The sequence below is a fragment of the Psammomys obesus genome, unplaced genomic scaffold, assembly GCF_907164565.1.
Source record: "Psammomys obesus unplaced genomic scaffold, mPsaObe1.curated_primary_1811, whole genome shotgun sequence".
Lineage (NCBI taxonomy): Eukaryota > Metazoa > Chordata > Mammalia > Rodentia > Muridae > Psammomys > Psammomys obesus.
Genome location: NW_026596095.1, coordinates 10753840 through 10772092, shown reverse-complemented (window position 1 = coordinate 10772092; position 18253 = coordinate 10753840). Strand labels below are relative to the sequence as shown.

General features: G+C 39.5%; 2 protein-coding genes across 2 annotated transcripts in view; both read left to right on the top strand.

Moving 5' to 3' along the window:
* The window catches only part of Myoz2 (myozenin 2), a 29154-nt gene extending 27427 nt beyond the window's left edge, over positions 1-1727 (top strand). The window contains exon 5 of the mRNA XM_055628272.1: positions 1350-1727. Coding sequence (XP_055484247.1) covers positions 1350-1584 — 235 coding nt within the window. The 3' untranslated portion in view covers positions 1585-1727. The remainder of the gene's footprint in view (positions 1-1349) is intronic.
* Positions 1728-16572: 14845 nt separating this feature from the next.
* Usp53 (ubiquitin specific peptidase 53) overlaps positions 16573-18253 on the top strand; it is a 38311-nt gene continuing 36630 nt past the window's right edge. The window contains exon 1 of the mRNA XM_055628043.1: positions 16573-16718. The gene's annotated coding sequence lies outside the window, so the exon portion shown is untranslated. The remainder of the gene's footprint in view (positions 16719-18253) is intronic.

Here is an 18253-nt window from a genome sequence, read left to right as displayed (position 1 = left end):
GTGTGTGTGTGTGTGTGTGTGTGTGTGTGTGTGTGTGTGTGTGTGTGGTGTACATGTGCAGAAGAGGGCATCCTATCTCGTGGAGCTGATGTTACTAGTGTTGTGTGCTACAGGACATGGGTGCTGGGAACCAAAACTGGTCTTCTAAGGAAGAGTAAACATTTTTAACCACCATCTTTCCATCTTTAAACAACCTGCCTGTACCCTCTCTTGCCTCCATCTGCTAGTCTAGAAAGATAGGTCTTCCTTCTTTCCCTGAACTTTCCAAAATTTTATCTGCCTTTGATTAGTCTCTCTAGTGGACATGCTCTAATGAACATGCTGGACATGTGCATTTGCCAAATTCTCATGGCTAACCTCTTGCCTTCAGAAGGTAGTTTAAATGTCATGATTTCCCAGAGAAGTATTCATGATGATTCAAGCTAAAGTAACTAAACACTCAGTTATTCACAATGTCATCCTATTTAAATTTGCTGTACAACTCATCACTGTTAGATGTTTCCTTGTGTTTGTTTTTATTTGTTATGCCTCCTTTACTACATGCGATCTGAAAGTATATTATGTACATTGTTCATTTAGAACTCTGCCTGACACTACATGAGAAAATAAGGCCTAAGACTAAACAAGCTAGACATTTATGTGGAATCCTGTAGGCAAAAGCAGAGGTTAGATTTCTATCCAGAGATAAGTGGTGAAATTTTGAAACTTTTTGTTTATTTTGGGATTATGTTTTGTTTACATTTCTCCCTTTCCTTTCCTCTTTTCAAGCTCTCCCATATACCTCTCCCTACTATCCTTCAAATGCATGGTCCTTTTTTGCAAATTTTGAAATTTTTAAGGCAAAGATAGAAATATGCACAAGACACTTTTTTTTAACTTCAAAGAGTTTGGAATGCATAGATGATCATAAATAAATGATAACCTTAAAAACAGACACGAACAATACAGATTGCCATATCCCAAGAACCAAATGGTTAAATAGAAACAACCCATACCAGATGAAGGATATGGGCTGGGATAGTTGGTGGGAAGATAGAACTGAAATGTCACAGACTTTTAATATAATAAGTCAGCAAGAGCACAGAAGCAAGAATTGCTTGTAATGAATCAGGGATCAGATTTGTCAAATAAGTGTACATACAAAGTGGCTTTGTAGCAATTTGTCATTTATCTGTTTTACCATCAATGCATGAACCTTCAGGGAAAAATGCTTGATTCAGGGGCCCCAAACTGAAAAGCATCAGTTGAAGACAGTAATAACAGGTCCATAAAATTATGAGAGTGTTTGCTTTTTATGACAAGCAAAATTGAACATTAATTATGACTTTCCTTTCTTTTGATTTGCACAGAGTTGCCACTCCATTTGGAGGTTTTGAAAAAGCATCCAAAATGGTGAAATTCAAAGTTCCTGACTTTGAACTACTACTGCTAACAGATCCTCGGTTCTTGGCCTTTGCCAATCCTCTCTCAGGCAGACGGTCCTTCAACAGGACTCCAAAGGGATGGGTGTCTGAGAATATTCCTGTGGTGATAACAACTGAACCTGCAGAAGATGCCACTGTACCAGAATCAGATGACCTGTGAAAAGGAAGCTGGACACGCCACAGAATGCTCTACATAGAAAAGCTGCTGTTACTCCACTCACTGGCAAAGCTATTTCAGTTCCTCATTACTATAACCATTTAATAGCAGTTAAGTAAACTTCATTTTATGCCATTTAATTTGAATTGAACAATTAAATCCTTATTTTAAAAAAACTTGTAAGTAACTTGTATTCATTCATAGCTTTGTTTTCAAATTTAATTTCCTGTTTTAAATAATCTGGCCTTTTCATTGTGAGGTTCAGATGGAAAAGTAACTGACAAATGTTTTCCTTTTCTCAATGACTTATTCCAGAAAATTTTATATCGACTCTAGAATCAAAGTATACAGGAAGATGTGCAGGGTCATTCAGAATTTTATTTGCATGGTGAGAGCTATGGGAGATGATCTACAAATGTTATTGCTGAAGATGAGGGTTAGGCACTTCCTGTCTGGTGCCATGGAAACATAGCACATCTGGATATGTCTCCTCTTTAGCGGCAATGACCCAATTTCTAATTTGTATGATCATAGACATTTTTCTGTCAACCCTGAAAGTACAGCAATGAACTGTGTCAATTATAAAGCATTATTCCCTAATCTCATAAGTGTTTTTCAAATGGGAGGATCTTACGTGATTTCTTTTCAAGATTATGTAGAAAATGAAGAAACAACCCTCTGTTCACTGTTAACGTTTCTTCCATTCCTGGAAATGCCTATGAATTCATGCTCAGCTGACACCTTCAGAAATGCCAAAATTTCACTCTGGTTGCTACGCAATTTAAAATTCAAAAGGAATTTTGAATGGGTTTTTCACTGACTTGAAAAACAGCTGAATCTTTTAGAGTCCAGAGAAAAATAGTCTCTTTAGAAGAGCAGAATGACTGGTATTTTTCCACAGAATTTGTAAGTGTGAAATACAGAGAAAAGAATAAAAACTATCAAAATAGAAAGCAAAAGGATAAAAATTACATTTGTTCATGAAGTATTGATTATCAGTCTGTGTACATTGCTTCATAAAAGTAATCATGTGTTTTAGTAGTTTATCCTGTGTGGCAGATACTATAAATGATCTCGACTTTATGAAAGACACTTCCTCAGATAGGTAATATGACCTCTTAGTGAACCTTACTCATAAGTGATAGAATTGGTTGTCACTAGCCCTAAAAGATAGACTCTAAAAGTACCTACTTGCTACTTCTTTCAGATAAAAGTGCAAACTACCTTATTATATTTAGACAAATAATTATGTTTTGTTAGAGTTAAGCAATTAATAGTTCATCTTTATTGTTTCATTATATTTAGACAACTTTGATGTTCAAATAATTTTGTATTATTCCATTTAGATAAGTATTTTTTAACATCGATTATTTTAATTTTAGTCAATTACATAAAAAAATTTGTGTTCAAAGACATAAGGAGCTGAACTTTAAGAATGTGTTGAAAGTTGGACTATTAAAACAAGTAGCGTGCATATTAAGTTTGATATAGAAGAAACACAAAGGTTTGCCAGGTTAAATCTGCTCATCTCTGACCAGTGGACTTTATTCCCTTTGGATCTGCATGATCTCCTTTTTCATTCTACTCTCTGGAAAAGATGAATAAAGGAGGAAAGGAATGTGAAACAGCCAAAAAAAAAAAAATCATCTATTGTAGCAATACACCAGAAGTATTCTTTCAAAAGAAAATGTTTAGATAAAATTCTTTCAATTTCCATTATATTGTTCAATTGAATTTGGTGTTATTAAATTATACCTATTTTATTTAAGTCAATTTCCTTTCCTTGGTAGAGTTGATCAGCTGGCCACCTGTTCTTAGACAATAACTAGAACTGATTAATGACTGTCTGATCAATCAAAAGATAATCCTTAGCTTCTAATTCCAAATTTTATCTAATTATTTTTCTAAGTCTTTAATTTTTTTCAAAAATTCATACTATGTACTTGGCTTATATTCATCCTCCCAGTCCTCCCCCATCTTCCTATCCACACAACCTCATCCCCCCCATATATATATATATATATATATATATATATATATATATATATATATATATATATATAATTGCTCAGTTTGTGTTGGTCAACTACTCCTGGGTGTGGGGCCTGTCCTGGAGTATGGTTGACCAGGTGTCACACCATTAAAGAAAACTGACTTTTCCTCTCTCATCAGTGTTCAAATGCCAAGAGTTTCTTAGCTAGGAGTGGGACCTCATACCCACTTCCCCTCTCCCATGCTGGGGTTTTATCTAGGACAAACTTGCTCAGGTCTCATACAAGCTGTCACAATTGCCGTGAGTTCATATATGGACCTGTTCTGCTGTGTCTGGCAAATACTGTTTTCCAAAGCCATCCGCTACATTTGTCTGTTACAATATTTTCACCACCTCACCCACAATGATCTCTGAGCCTTGGGAGGAGGGCTGTGATATAGATGTTTCAGTAGAGCTGAGCAGTCTGGAGTCTTTTATTCTCTGCATCTGGACCAGTTGTGGGTTTCTATGTTAATTGCCATCTACTGCAAGAAGAAGCTTCTCTGATGAGGGTTGAGGAACACGCTGGTTATCTACAGCAGTAAGTCATTAAGAGACATTTTAATGCTATGTCTTCCGGCAGAATAACAGTAGTAAGTTTCCCTCTAGGTAGGGCCAATGCTCTATCCAGCCACAGGTTCTTTTTTCAATTGGCAGTATCAGATATGGGTCCCATCTCTCTGAACGGGCCTTGAATCCAGTGGGAAGGTGGTGGGATACTCTCATAACATCTGTGCCTCTGTTGCACCAGTGGGCATATCTCACCAGGCAGGTTGTCATTGTAGTTTAGAAGCTTTCCGGTTGGGTGAGATTGTGGGTTTCTTTTCTCCAGCGGCACACACTAGCACCTTTCGGCACTGTGAGAACTAACCTGTGTGAGTGAAGCTTCTAGGTGAGTACCAGCTAGATTTCTCCATGTTCTATGACTCAAGCATGTGCTGTCTTCAGGAACAGTGTCTTGTTGCCAAGTTCTGATGGGTAACCAAGAGCATCGGCAGTAGCCTGTAATGTTTGGAGGCCTTAGAGGAGTCCATTGGCCAAAAACTCAGAAAAACAGCAACCTGCTTTGGGGTAGGAGACTTTATTTGGTAGTGTATAGTATGTAGCTAGTATATTGTCCCCACTTTATAAGGTAACTCCATAGTATACAATAGATTTCCATATGGCTTTTTCAACAGGCCTTTAGTATTACTTATTCCTTTCCATACCTCCTCCTCTACCACACCCTACCATCACCTCCCCCACTTTATATCTGTACTCTCTATCTCCTTCCTTGAAATATTCCCTCCTCCCCCATGGCCCCTTACTAGTTTCTAACCTCTGCAGGTGTTACAAATGAAAATGACTTATCTAAAGTCTAAAAGCTAACAACCACATGAGAGAAAACATTTGATGCTTGTCTTTCTTGGTCAAGGCTACCATATTCATGATGGTTGTTTCCAGTTATACCCATTTGCCTACAGATTTCATGCTTTTTTATTTTTATTTAACTTTCATTAATTACACTTTATTCATTTTGTATCCCTCCCATAAGCCCCTCCCTCCGCCCCTCCCAGCCCCACCCTTCCCCCCTTTCTGCATGCATGCCCCTCCCCAAGTCTACTGATAGGGGAGGTCCTCCTCTCCTTCTTTCTGATCTTAGTCTATCAGTTCTCATCAGAAGTGGCTGCATTGTCAAGGTTCTAGGTTATCTCCATGAATAGTCCTTGGTTGGAGTATGAGTCTCTGGGAAGTTCCCTGTGTTCAAATTATCTTTTTCTGTTGCTCTCCTTGTGGAGTTTCTGTTCTCTCCAGCTCTTACTATTTCCCACTTCTTACATAAAATTTCATTCACTCTGCCCATCGGTTGGCCATCAGGCTCAGCATCTGCTTTGACAGTGTGCACTGCAGAGGCTTTCAGAGGCCCTCTGTGACAGGTTCTGAGGTTGTTTCCTGTTTTCTTCTTCTGGCTTTCAGAGGCCCTCTGTGGCAGGTTCCTAGGTTGTTTCCTGTTTTCTTTTTCTTCTGATGTCCATCCTCTTTGCCTTTCATGGTGGGGATTGAACTTTTTAGTTAGGGTCCTCTCTTTTGCTTAGTTTGTTTAGATGTACAGATTTTTTGGGTTTATTCTGTGTTGTATGTTTATATGAGTGAGTATATACCGTGTGTGTCTTTTTGCTTCTGGGACAGAACACCAACAGCACAAGCTCTAAGAGCAACAATCAATAAATGGGACCTCATGAAACTGAAAAGCTTCTGTAAAGCAAAGGACACCGTCATCAAAACAAAGCGACTGCCTACAGATTGGGAAAGAATCATCACCAACCCTTTATCTGACAGAGGACTCATATCCAGTATATATAAAGAACTAAAGAAGCTGAAAAGCAGCAAACCAAGTAATCCACTTAAAAAATGGGGAACAGAGCTAAAGAGAGAATTCTCTGTAGAGGAATATCGAATGGCAGAGAAGCACTTAAAGAAATGCTCAACCTCATTAGCCATTAGGGAAATGCAAATCAAAACAACCCTGAGATTTCACCTTACACCCATCAGAATGGCCAAGATCAAAAACTCAAGTGACAACACATGCTGGAGAGGTTGTGGAGAAAGGGGAACCCTTCTCCACTGCTGATGGGAATGTAAACTTGTACAACCACTCTGGAAATCAATCTGGAGCTTTCTCAGACAACTAGGAATAGCGCTTCCTCAAGATCCAGCCATACCACTCCTAGGTATACATCCAAAAGAGGCTCAAGTACACAAAAAGGACATTTGCTCAACCATGTTTGTAGCAGCTTTATTTGCAATAGCCAGACGCTGGAAACAGCCCAGATGCCCGTCAACTGAAGAATGGATGCAGAAACTGTGGTACATCTATACAATGGAGTATTACTCAGCAATGAAAAATAAGGAAATCATGAAATTTGCAGGTAAATGGTGGGACCTGGAAAGGATTTCATTCTTCTTAACAGTTGAATAATAATCTACTGTATGAAAATACCACATCTTCACTATCTACTCTTCAGTTGATGGACATCTAGGTTGTTTCCATTCCCTGGCTATTGTAACTAGACTAGGTCTCAACATGAATGAGCAAGTATTTCTGTAGTAAAGTCCTTTGGGTATACACCCAGAGTTATATGGCTGGTGCTTGCAGGTCTATTTCCTTCTCTTTGAGAAACTTCCACACTTATTTTTATAGTGGTTGCTCCAGTTTGCACTCCGTCCAGCACTCACGGGGTTAGAACTTTCCACCTTTGAATCAACACCTTAAAGAACATGGCAATTAAATATGTTAGTCAAAATGACCGTTTATTGCATCCAGTTAAGATTTTATGTTTTCTATGTAGATCCATTTATAAATATTTTAGTAGCCTGGAAACAGAGGGAGCCAATTAAAAGTCTAATGCAGAGCACAGCGTCCAGTCTTGAATATTCAAAGGACATCTTGAACTTTTCAGCCAGGGCACAGCCGTACCAGCTGACTTACTAATTCTGAAATTTCCTCACTCCTCTGCTTATGCAAGATAAAAATTACATGACATCATTGGAGCTATTAAGCTGGAACCCTTGTTTCTTAAGCTTGGGAAAATATGGCTTTGAGTAACCCTTTTCTTATGAGAAAAAAAAAATGCTTCTGCTGGTCTTTGTCCTTCTACAGAACAAAAGGACAGTTTGCTTTTTTTTGAGAGGTGGAATGTAGGCTTCTGACAATAGAGCAAAGGAGGGGAACCCCTTCCAAGCTAAGTGACCAAAACACTTTGCAAGTATTCAAAAGAATTTTTTAAATATAAAGCTTCTCCAAACTCTAAGCAGCAAAATTAAAAACTAAAATTGTGTAATGTTTACAATAGCTAAAATGAAAAATTCCTAGATTTTTAAGGTAGGTATTCCTATTTGGATTATTGTGTTAATTGAAATATCCTGACTTCTCAATGCAATGATTTTAAAATTCAGTACATGGAGACAAAGGGTAATAAGAAAACTATTGTTAAGAGTTTATAAAACTGGCATGGTGGCACACACGTGTAATCCTAGCAGTGTAGAGGCTGAGGCAAGATTAGAAGTTCAAGGTCATCTTTGGCTCTAAAGAATTTGAGGCCAGCCTAAGCTGCAGGAGACCCTCTCTTGGTAAACAAACAGACAGACAAATGAGTTCATTGCTCAGACCCAAATAAGAGTAGTGACCATTCTGTAGTCTGAATTTCAAGACCATTCATTAGTAACTTGGCAAATGTTCTAGAAAATAGCATTGGAAAAGTAAGGAGAAAAAAAAAAAGATAAGTTCAGTGTTGTTCTATATTGTTTAATTGTGTGTGTGTGTGTGTGTGTGAGAGAGAGAGAGAGAGAGAGAGAGAGAGAGAGAGAACAAGCCCTTGAGAAATCAGGTCTATCTTTCTATCATGAGTTCTGAGGCATGAGTAAGGTCCCTGCTGAGCCGTCTCGATGACCTCCTCATTCAATATTTTAAAACTACTGATTGGAGAATTAGCATAGAAATTACACCTTACTAGCAAATTAAACACGAGAGAAGCAGAAGGTTGAGCCACAATGAAGTCTGATGAAAAGAAATGCAATTTCACCTGTAAATAGCAGTTCCTGCAAACTGATGGTATCTGCAGCTTTTCCCTCATCCTTTTTGATATAACTGTATTCCATGTACACATTGGCTTGATGTGGACTGCCACATAATTAGACACTTTCATTATATTCTCTTTATCACACACAGATAACATATACAAGCAGCTGTGCTTAAATCTGTCATATTTGGGGTAAGAAGTTTACATGCTGATATAGCCCCATTATCAGACTCTATTAAACTACACTATAAGCACAATGTCATAGCCTGAAGTTTATATGCTCTCTTGTTAGCATGGCAAAAGGATAAAAAATATTTTAATACAGAAATAAGCAAAGACTACTGTGATGGTTAATATCGTCAACTTGACAGGATCTATAATCACCTAGAAGGCAAGCCCTTGGACACGTCTGAGATGAATTTTCTCCACTGGGTTAATTGGGTCGAAAGATTGTCTTCTACCCAAATAGAAGAAGCACCATTTCTACGGGCTAAGGACCATGACTTATCTAAGAAATATCTTATCTAGGAAATAAGGGGAAAGGTAGCTGAGCACCAACATTCACCTCTTTCTGCTCTCTGACTGTGGTTGCAACGTGACTGTCTGCCTCATGCTGCTGCCACCACGCCTTCCTCACTATGAGGAACCATATACCCAGTGAGCAGAAGAAACCCTTTCTTAAGCCACCTCTGTTGGGTATTTTGTCAGAGCAGTGATAAAGGTGACTTATACAACCAGGTTATTGTTTTGACAAGTATAACCAAAATACTGAAACACTCCCGGTTTAAAAGCTGTTAACTTAGAATCATGGCAGTATAGAATTAGATGCTACCTTGAAATATTTTAAAACAATCTCACTTCTAGAATGGAAACAAGATACATTAAGAATCTACTCATGGGTCTAAAGTTAGGACTAAAACATCTAACAGCTCAAGTAATAGTCCTTCCACTGAGATATTCTTTCCTGTTTCACCAGTGAACACAATTATCACACAGTTACAATCCATGTCTCCTGCCAACATAATAAAAATGACTGTGCATGAATACTGAACAGGTATCAGCTTATCCAATTTGCACAGCAAATTTATAAGCCATAGAAAAACCAACTGAAAGTTTAATGTTAGTAAAATATGGACCTGGAGGGTAAAGTCCACTTTTGCAATACTAGGAAGTTTCGGCTTTATCAGTAAAATCAGTAACATGATGACACCAGACTGCCCTGGTGTGGGTGTGGTTTTGGTGTATCCTCCATAGGCAGTGCTGGAATCCTGGTCCCTACTGTGCCAGTTTTATGATGGCAGAACCTTAAGGGATGGTGCTAAGCGAAGTGTGATTAGACTTTAAGAGTTCCTCCCTGAAAAGGGATTAATGTAGTTTTCATAAGATGTCAGTTAGTTCTGGAGAAAGTAGACTGTACAAAAGGAGCAAGCCTGGGGCCCGAATCTTCATGGCTTCCAGCCATGTGATCTCCTCTAGCCTGTTCCGACAATTATTATGCCATCAACCTAGAGCATGAATAGTGGGTGCTGCCTAATGTTTACATTTGGCTTCCAAGACTGTAAGATAAATTAACATTCCCCCCTATAAAATACCTAATCTTAAATATTTTGTTATACAAATAGAAAATGGATTAATACATGAACCACAGTGTGGATTTTTCTAACTGGATAAGAATAAATTTCTATTCTACATTATAACAAAAAAGTAACATCGCTTTGGTTAATAAAAATCTGTTGATCTGTGTCTTTCAAACTATTATGTTTTGTAAAGGAGTCTAGATCTCAATTTGGTTGGTTATGATCACATCTTTTTAAATGGAATAGAATATCAGAATAAACTTCTAATAGTCAAAATATTAGTGTATAAAATTCTGGACTCAATTTTAAGCATGTTTGTGTATAATGAGTGATAAATGAAGAATTCTGTGTATTCTAGGTTGTAGTGTAAAAAGTCTGAAATCTGCTAGTAAGTAGCTCTTTGAACTTTGGATGTCAACTTTGTTTTTAGTAACTTAAATATACTGTATTTCATTAAAATTATTCTAACTTGATAATTAACTTGATCTAACTTGATAATTAATAACATAAAGGAATTTGACCCACAAATGTTAAAAAGTAATTTGAAATATTAGCAGAACAAAAATCTATAGGAAGATATTTAACCAGAAAACTTTGATTTTGAAATGTACAAAACATGCAGGGATATTACTTATGAGCAACTGGCTGATACCTCTCCTCAGTTTTAGAATTCAGGTTTAAGGCTTGTTTCACAGGAAGACGAGAGATTCAAGAACACAAGCAGTAAAGAATTATAGTTGCCAGGCAGTGGTGGCACATGCCTTTGATCCCAGCATTTGGGGAGGCAGAGGCAGGCAGATCTCTGAGTGCAAGGCCAGCCTGGTTTACAGAGCTAGTTCCAGAACAGTCAAGGCTACACAAAGAAACTCTGACTCGGAAAAAATAACAAAGAACAGCAAAAGCAAAAAGAATTATAGATAGCTGAGTGCCAAAGTGCACACCTTTAATCTCAGCGCTAGGAAGCTGGTCTGTGTGTCTGAGGGCACCCTTCACAGTGACCCCCAGGAGAGAGGCCCTGTCTCAAAACACAGACCAACAAACAAAATCCAGAAACAGGATAAAAAATTCTCAATAAATTCAGCCCTCTAGTAAATTTCTGCCTCTAGAAACATTTATGATTCTCTGAAATACCTATTACTGAATATTTTCCAATGATTTTAGTACTTGGCTAAAAAATTAAGCATTTTCCTTTTTTTTTTTTTTTTCCTTTCTCCCTGTGAAGTGAATTTCAACAAGGAAGTTCAACTTGGAAACAGTGGTGCCCTGAATATTTTTGTCATCTTCACAAAGAACTACACTCTCCAGGGCAACTTCCTTTGTATTTGGTATTCCAGCCAATGTGCTCTGAGCAAAATACCCTGTGTTACTTTCCTACTGTCTTTCTTGAGGAACTGTTTTCAAATAAGTCAGTCCAGTATTCTCACAGTGTGTGTGTGTGTGTGTGTGTGTGTGTGTGTGTGTGTGTGTGTGTGTGCACGCATGCATGTGCATGTAACTATATGTGTGCTTGGCACTGTGTCTTCAATGTGGCTTTTATAGGTTACCAAGAGATGGGGAAAATGTTTGGCAAATTTCTAAATATCATAGTATTTTAAATTTTAAAAATTTAAAATTTTAACTAAAATCTAATTACATCGCTTACTCCCTTCTCTCCAACCCTTCCCATACCCCCCCTTACTCCATCTCAAATCAATGGCCTCTTTTCCCTTATTATTGTCACACACACATACACACACACACACACACACACACACACACACGCACACAGCCTGCTTAGACTGTTCAGTATTGCTTGTGTGTAGATGATTTTAGTTCTGACCACTTCGTAAAGAATCTCCAATTATGGAGTTCATGCCCGGCAACACTGACTTTCCCCTCTCCTCTCAGCCTGCAGCTCTTTGTCTCACCGTAGGGTCCTGTGAGAGTTCTCCCTCTCATGTTAGCATGTCTATTGGTGGTATATAATTGTAGTTATTTTAAATATAAACTTACATTGGCTAGCAAAGCTTAGTTACAAAATATTTTAAAGGCATTTGTGTGAAAAGAAATGCCTCCTCCAAACTGCATGATTGGATCAGACTTGCTGCAAGATCTAGTTTTATTTCTGGGTAGCACTTTTTCTAGTTTTATTTCTGGGTAGCACTTTTTTTTTTCTTTTTTACAGAAGTTGACGACAAAAGCACATTATGAATTCAGTCACTTGGGGGCATATGAGGCTTGTTGCTGCATTGCCAGGCACACATTGGTAAGACAACTATGAGTAAATAGGATATTAGCCTCATAGTGCACAAGTCTCCTTAGATGAAGACCTAAGGGTGGCACATTTTGGATAAAGACCAAAAAAAAAGTTCCCTATTACTGATCATTTAAATATCTTATTCACTTCTTGTTATCAAAGCCAAACTGGTTTAAGGTATCTATCAACTAATGCACTGTTACTGTGTTATTGTTTTCTTAGTTCTCATACTTTACATTCTATTCTCAGTGTTTCATTTTATCCTTTGTTCATATCTGACCCACTATTTTACATGCTACCCTAGAATTCACTTCAAGTATTTTGTAAAATAAGGTGAAGTATAACAAATAAAAACATAATTAGTTTAATCCTCTCTAGGCCTTCAAAAACTGAGAAGAGATTATTTTTAGCTTGAGAACAAAAGAGGTATTATTTTCAACATTAAGAAATGTCTTAAGAGTAATTGAAGATAAGTTTCCATTGCTGAAAAAGATAAAAATAAGAGCAGTAGGTACAACTCATTTTGATAGACACTCTTGACAGTTAGAAAGTCATGAGAAGGGAGTAATGGGTTCCCTTCCCTCAGTTAAAAGGGAACAGATTCCTATGTGAATGAGAGTCTGGACCAAGGGCATATTCTAGGAAAAGAGCACATAGCTTCTCATAGCATCACACTATCAGGTGGCACAGTATATTGATAATCAGAATAGCAGCACTAATGGCCTTAATAATACAGTGTAAGGCTGAATAGTTGCTTTTATCTGGAGCATTATCAAATGACATATGTCATTTCTCATCCTAATTTTTACAGATAAGATCAGGGTGTTTCAAAGTAAAATACCGTAAGAGTATGAAATTGACTAAGCTAACTAATCAGCAAAACTTAAGGAGGCCACAGTTTAAATCACTTGATATCTTACCAGCAAATGTTCTTGGGATACCAGAATCATAGGAGAAGTGGGATGGAGAGCCAGTAATGTTCAAACCAAAGAAGAAGGCTGTGTAAGATGCCAGGAATGTTGAATTTGACCTTCTTTTGTTTATCAAACATCATGCCTCAGAGCTTGGGCATCCAGTGAATGGTCAACCCTTAGCTTCTTTGAAAGGGGATAGGTAACTCTCAGGGACTCTTTATCACCTTATTCTTTTAGACTAGTGACACCAAACGCCAAACGCAGTAGCTTCCAGTGCATGTAATTATACTGCTTTGCAATCAGAGAGACGATGGCTCTTTCCCGCAAACTTTATGAAAACTGCTGGAAAGGAGGCAGAACCAGCCACACACTAATGGCCTGACAGAAAGGGGTAAAAACACTCCACCTAGGACTATGCCCATCCTGTGATTGAGCGGAAAGAGTCTGCTACAAAAACAAACAAACAAAACAAAAACAAAAACAAACAAACAAAAAAAAAACCGGGCGTTTTATTTGGGTTTGGATGATGTTTTACCAAGGGAGGCAAGTAACTGTTGTAAAGCCCTGTAATATGAGAAAGAAAAGCTGATAAAGTAGGAGAAAAGCCATGGAAGGATTATGTCACAAGTACTGAGATGTGTGTGGAGGAAATGGCTTTGCCTAGATTTTTCTGGGAGACTCATCCCTGAGTCATAGTCTGAAAATTTTCTTCTTACTTTAGTTTCCCTTATAGCTCTTGGTCATACTCCACACACATCATTCCATTCAAGAACTTACAAGGGCTTCCTATTATATTAACTCCACACTAGCCTTATTTTGTTTCTAAAACTTGGCTTTCTGAACAGGCTCATCTCTTCCTTCTTCACACAGCCCCAGAAGCTTCAATTTTTGCCCAAACAATTCTTCATTCCATTCACTGAACATGTATTTGTTAAATCCCAGTGGCAGACACTTAACTATGACCTAAAGCTACTGTGAAAAAAAGATAGTTCCTGCCTTCTCTGCTTAGTCAATATGTGATAACTTGCCCTACCTACTCGTGAATGTATTTGTAATTTTTTTTTTTTTTTGTCTAGTATCTAACTTTGAGTCATTCTTTCAGCTGGTATTTCTCGATGCCACATTTCACTCTGCTCCACCCAGTTCAACCATGACTTACCACACCAATAGCTGTTAATGACTTCCAGGAATTACTGGTTCCCAGCTCCTCAGGACAGAATGTTGCTGCTCCTACAAGTCAACAGTGGCAGGAATCTAGCCACAGGGTAGTACATTCCTTAGTCTGACTTATAATCAATCTACCATAACAGAAAGAGGTATGTGCGTACTATGAAGTTCATCAGGACTTCATCTGAATGATCCAGTGTGTTCTCTGCCACACCAAGCTACTCCCTTTCATGAACCCTTAAGCAATGAGGCAAAGATTGCTCTTCATAATTTAGGTCTACTCATTCAGACTATTTGAATCTAACACCCACCACACACATCTCTCAACAAGGAATAATCAAGATATTTGTACCACACATCGTGAGCTTCCTAACTACAAGTTTTTCTGGAAGCAAGAAGTTCTAATTTTGTTATGTCAATGCCCTGTTCTTTCATGTTTGCTTCAGACTCTTCTCGATACTTAAATGTGGAGCTCCTATATTACTATCATTTAAAGGTCAGCACTGGAGCATACTAAAAACTTGTCAAAAGTTTGAGACTGTATGATGAAAAAAAGTGTACTGTCAGGATTTAGTCAAACTCTTGAGCAGAGCAAACTGAAGGACATCCTGTGTTATCTCTAAATCAGAAACAGACTACTTGTCTTCCACAATTTATATTGTTTCTCAAGAATGAATGCCATGATTGTTTTGCCAGTTAACACTTAAGAGGAGCAGAAAAATGACTGCTATAATAGAAACACGTCCAAAAATATTAAACAATGGGGCAAGTTTTCTCAGGAAGGTATGAAAAGATCTATGGAGGCAAGGGTTACTCTGTTGAGATGGAGGATGGCAGAACAGTGGGGATTAGAATAGCTAGCATGGAGAAAAGGAGGAAATGTCAGGTGGGGTTAGCAGTGTAGGGTAAGATTATGAAAGGCGATGCAGATGATAGCGGAAGGAGGGTGTCTGAAAAGTTCTTAACGGGGCTATTGTTGTCATTTTCATGTTAGAAAAGCCACTAGTAAAATGGAGATTGGAAATGGAAATCAGTCAGAAGACAAACAACCACTTGAATGATGGAGAATTGTAATAGACGGTTTTGAGAGAAGCTTAAGTAAGAGTCCATATGACTTGGTATAGTATAGATGGTAATAGTATACAGTATAGTTCTAAACTATATAAGAGTATATAGTATAATGAAGAATGGGGCTATGGGTGACATTATTTGAAGAACAGAATGGAAATGGTCAGAGTACAGATGAGTAGGGAGAAATATGAAATCAGGATAAGAGAAAGACATGACGATACACATCTGAGAGCGCTTTGTATAGCATAGCTCACACGTTGAGTCCCTGATGGGGAAGAGGTGACATAGAGTATTAAGTAACACCACAAAACGGAGTGCTGGGAACAAGGGTGGGCAAGGGAAGAAAAACGTTTAAAGTGCTTCAGGAGGCAGTTGCAGAACCAGGAGGAAACAGCATTGGACCAATTAAACTTCTAAGAGCTGTTTTCTCCCCCCCGCTCCCCCCTCCAAATTGTAAAGCTTGGGACAGCGTCTACGGCCTCATTTCATTTTACTCTCTTATGTGGTAAACGCTCAACAAATTCTCAAGCACAATAAACTCATCGCATGTCACCAATGAACTTCAAAGGTTTCCTCCTACTACTTCTTGATATAAATTTAAGAATTACCTTTGGGGTTTTCGTTGTCTTAATTTATTTTTATTACTGTGTTCTATTCGTACCAGCTTTGGAAAGATCTTTCAAACCTACATCTACTTTTGAAAGACCTTAATGGCCAGACAGGTTTTTGTTTTTGTTTTTGTTTTTGTTTTTTTTTTTTTTTTTTTTTTAATCAAAGGCTAGCCTGGTTCTCAGTAGCAGCTTGCAACTTAATACCTGTTCTAAAACACGGAACCGAAACTGCCAAATTTTCTGACAAATATTAACTGGGTCAGCAGGCTTATTAAGACTTTCATTTTATTAATGGTCACGAAACCACCAGTTAGTGGAAAACATTCAGCTGCAAACGAACCGTATGGACGCCCCACAAGCCACGGGAACCTCTGGGGAGCCGACCTAGCAACGGCTGGACCCACAGAACCTCGGCTCGCTTGCCGGCAGACCCACGCTCACATTGCAAAACCGCAGACCAAGGCGGAGAATGCAGATCGACCGCGTCTGCAGTGGCAACAGCTCCACTCCCGGGCCCACCGCGCGGCGCTAGGAACCGCCACGACTTTCCTCACAGCGCACCCCGTCCGCCACCCCCGCGTCTGGAAAAGCCCAAGTCCTGATCTCGCGGGATCTCGCGCCTCGCAGAAACCCCGCGGAAAGGGAGCATCACCCGCAGGAAAGCTGGGAATACACGGGCGGGGGCGGGGCGCCAGGAGGAGGCGGGGCCCTGCCAGGGGGCGGGGCGTCCTGACGCGGGAGAGGGCGGGGCCCAGAGACCTGTTGATCGCAGGTGTCACTGCCCAGACCGGCCCCTGGGTCTCGGGCGTGCGCGCATGCTCTGCGCGGGTCGGGCGGCTGCGAGCGGCGGTGTGGCTGTCCGTCTGGGTGCGTGTCGGTTCGGCTGTCACGACGTTGGTGGGTGTCGGCGCGAGGCGGAGCCGGGCCGGCGGCCCTGGAAGGCTGCGGCGCCGAGAGGCAGAGCTTCGGGGTGAGTCTCGGGAGCCCCCGCCGGCACTCCCGGCGGACGGGGGGCTCGCGCTCCCTCGGCCTGGCCCTGCTCGGGCGCGCTGACCCGGCTGGCCGCGGGCTGAGGGCGGGATCGGCCGGGTCGGGGTGTGCTGGCTGGGCTCCCGCGGCTCACGGTCCAGCCCCGCCGCCGCGGGAGCGCTCAGCCTGCCCCAAGGGCTTCACTGGCGTCCCTCCTTGGGGAAGCTGACTGGATTGGGATGCGGTAGGATCTCGGGTTGGCGGTTTCTCAGTAGCTGTGCAGATGTACAAAGTTAATTTTTTTTAGCTTTTAAACGGCGGCTTACGGTACAATCACCAAACTACTCCCTGGCGGCGCGGGAGAACAGGAAGTGCCTGCCTGCACAGGTGGATCTGAAAACCCGGAGGATCCTGGAAACCCTGCAATCTGAGCCTGTTTTGAGGTTTTGTTAGTCTCAAGAGGTTTGCTTTATCGGCGGGGATCCTGATACATGCTTGCAAAACGTACTGCACGTCCTTATCTGTTTTCAGGCTTCCATATCTGGAAATAAATTCTTGCCCCCAAGATATTTTGAAGGCTACTTTTGAGACACATTGGCTGTAAACGTACGTTCTTGGAGATCAGCACTGAAGCCTTTAAGAAAAGGCATGCTGATTTTCACATTTAAAAGATGTAGCTAATGTTGACCAAAAGTTATGATAGAGAGGATTGCTTAAATCGGTAACTTGTCAGTTTTGTTTTCTGTTGTTTTCAATTCTGTGGTGTGAGGTAAAGATCTCTCATCCTGTTAAAGAGAAATTAAAAGGAAACGATAATGAAGAAAACGTTCCTCAAAAGTAATGTGTGATTTATCTGCTATTGTCAAAAGAATTCCAAGTAGGCTCACCGTGAGTGGGAGCCATACTGAGGAAAATAAGGTTTTGCCTTATCTTTTAGAGGCTTATAAAATGAGCTTCTTTGGACAACTTGTCTAGTTCATCATTACTGGCTACAAACATATGAAAGTGATTTTTTTAGTTTGTAAATCAAGTCAATGGTAGTTATGTATTTTCCCCAAAGGATAAAAAAATAACAGGAGATCCCCCAAACAAGCCTTTTTCTTAGGAATTTGTTTAAAAAATTGAGAAAGTTGTAAGTTCTTTCCAACTCATGGTACTTGACACTAATAGTTCATTACTATTTTCTCTAAAAGATGCAGGCATTGCTTTTTTGTTTGTTTGTTTGTTTTTTAATAAAAAGTTTGCCATTTTGTGGTAGGACACACTTTCTACTTATTCTTGCCCTTTAATAAGAAAGCCCAGAATGCCCTTACAGTTCCAGGATGTCCTCTGATTCAAGATATTTTTTTATAGCTTACTTTCAAAAGTTTGTTTCACTAAGTAGTGTCAAGAAATGCAGTTTTGGTGTGCAGTAGTTTGGAAGTTTGTTTTAATAGGACAAAATTTAAAAATGAAAAGAAATTTAATCCATTTTAGAAGCTAAATTTGGTTCTTCCATTATGAGACTTGTTGGAACTCTGTAATTGTGGAAGGAGT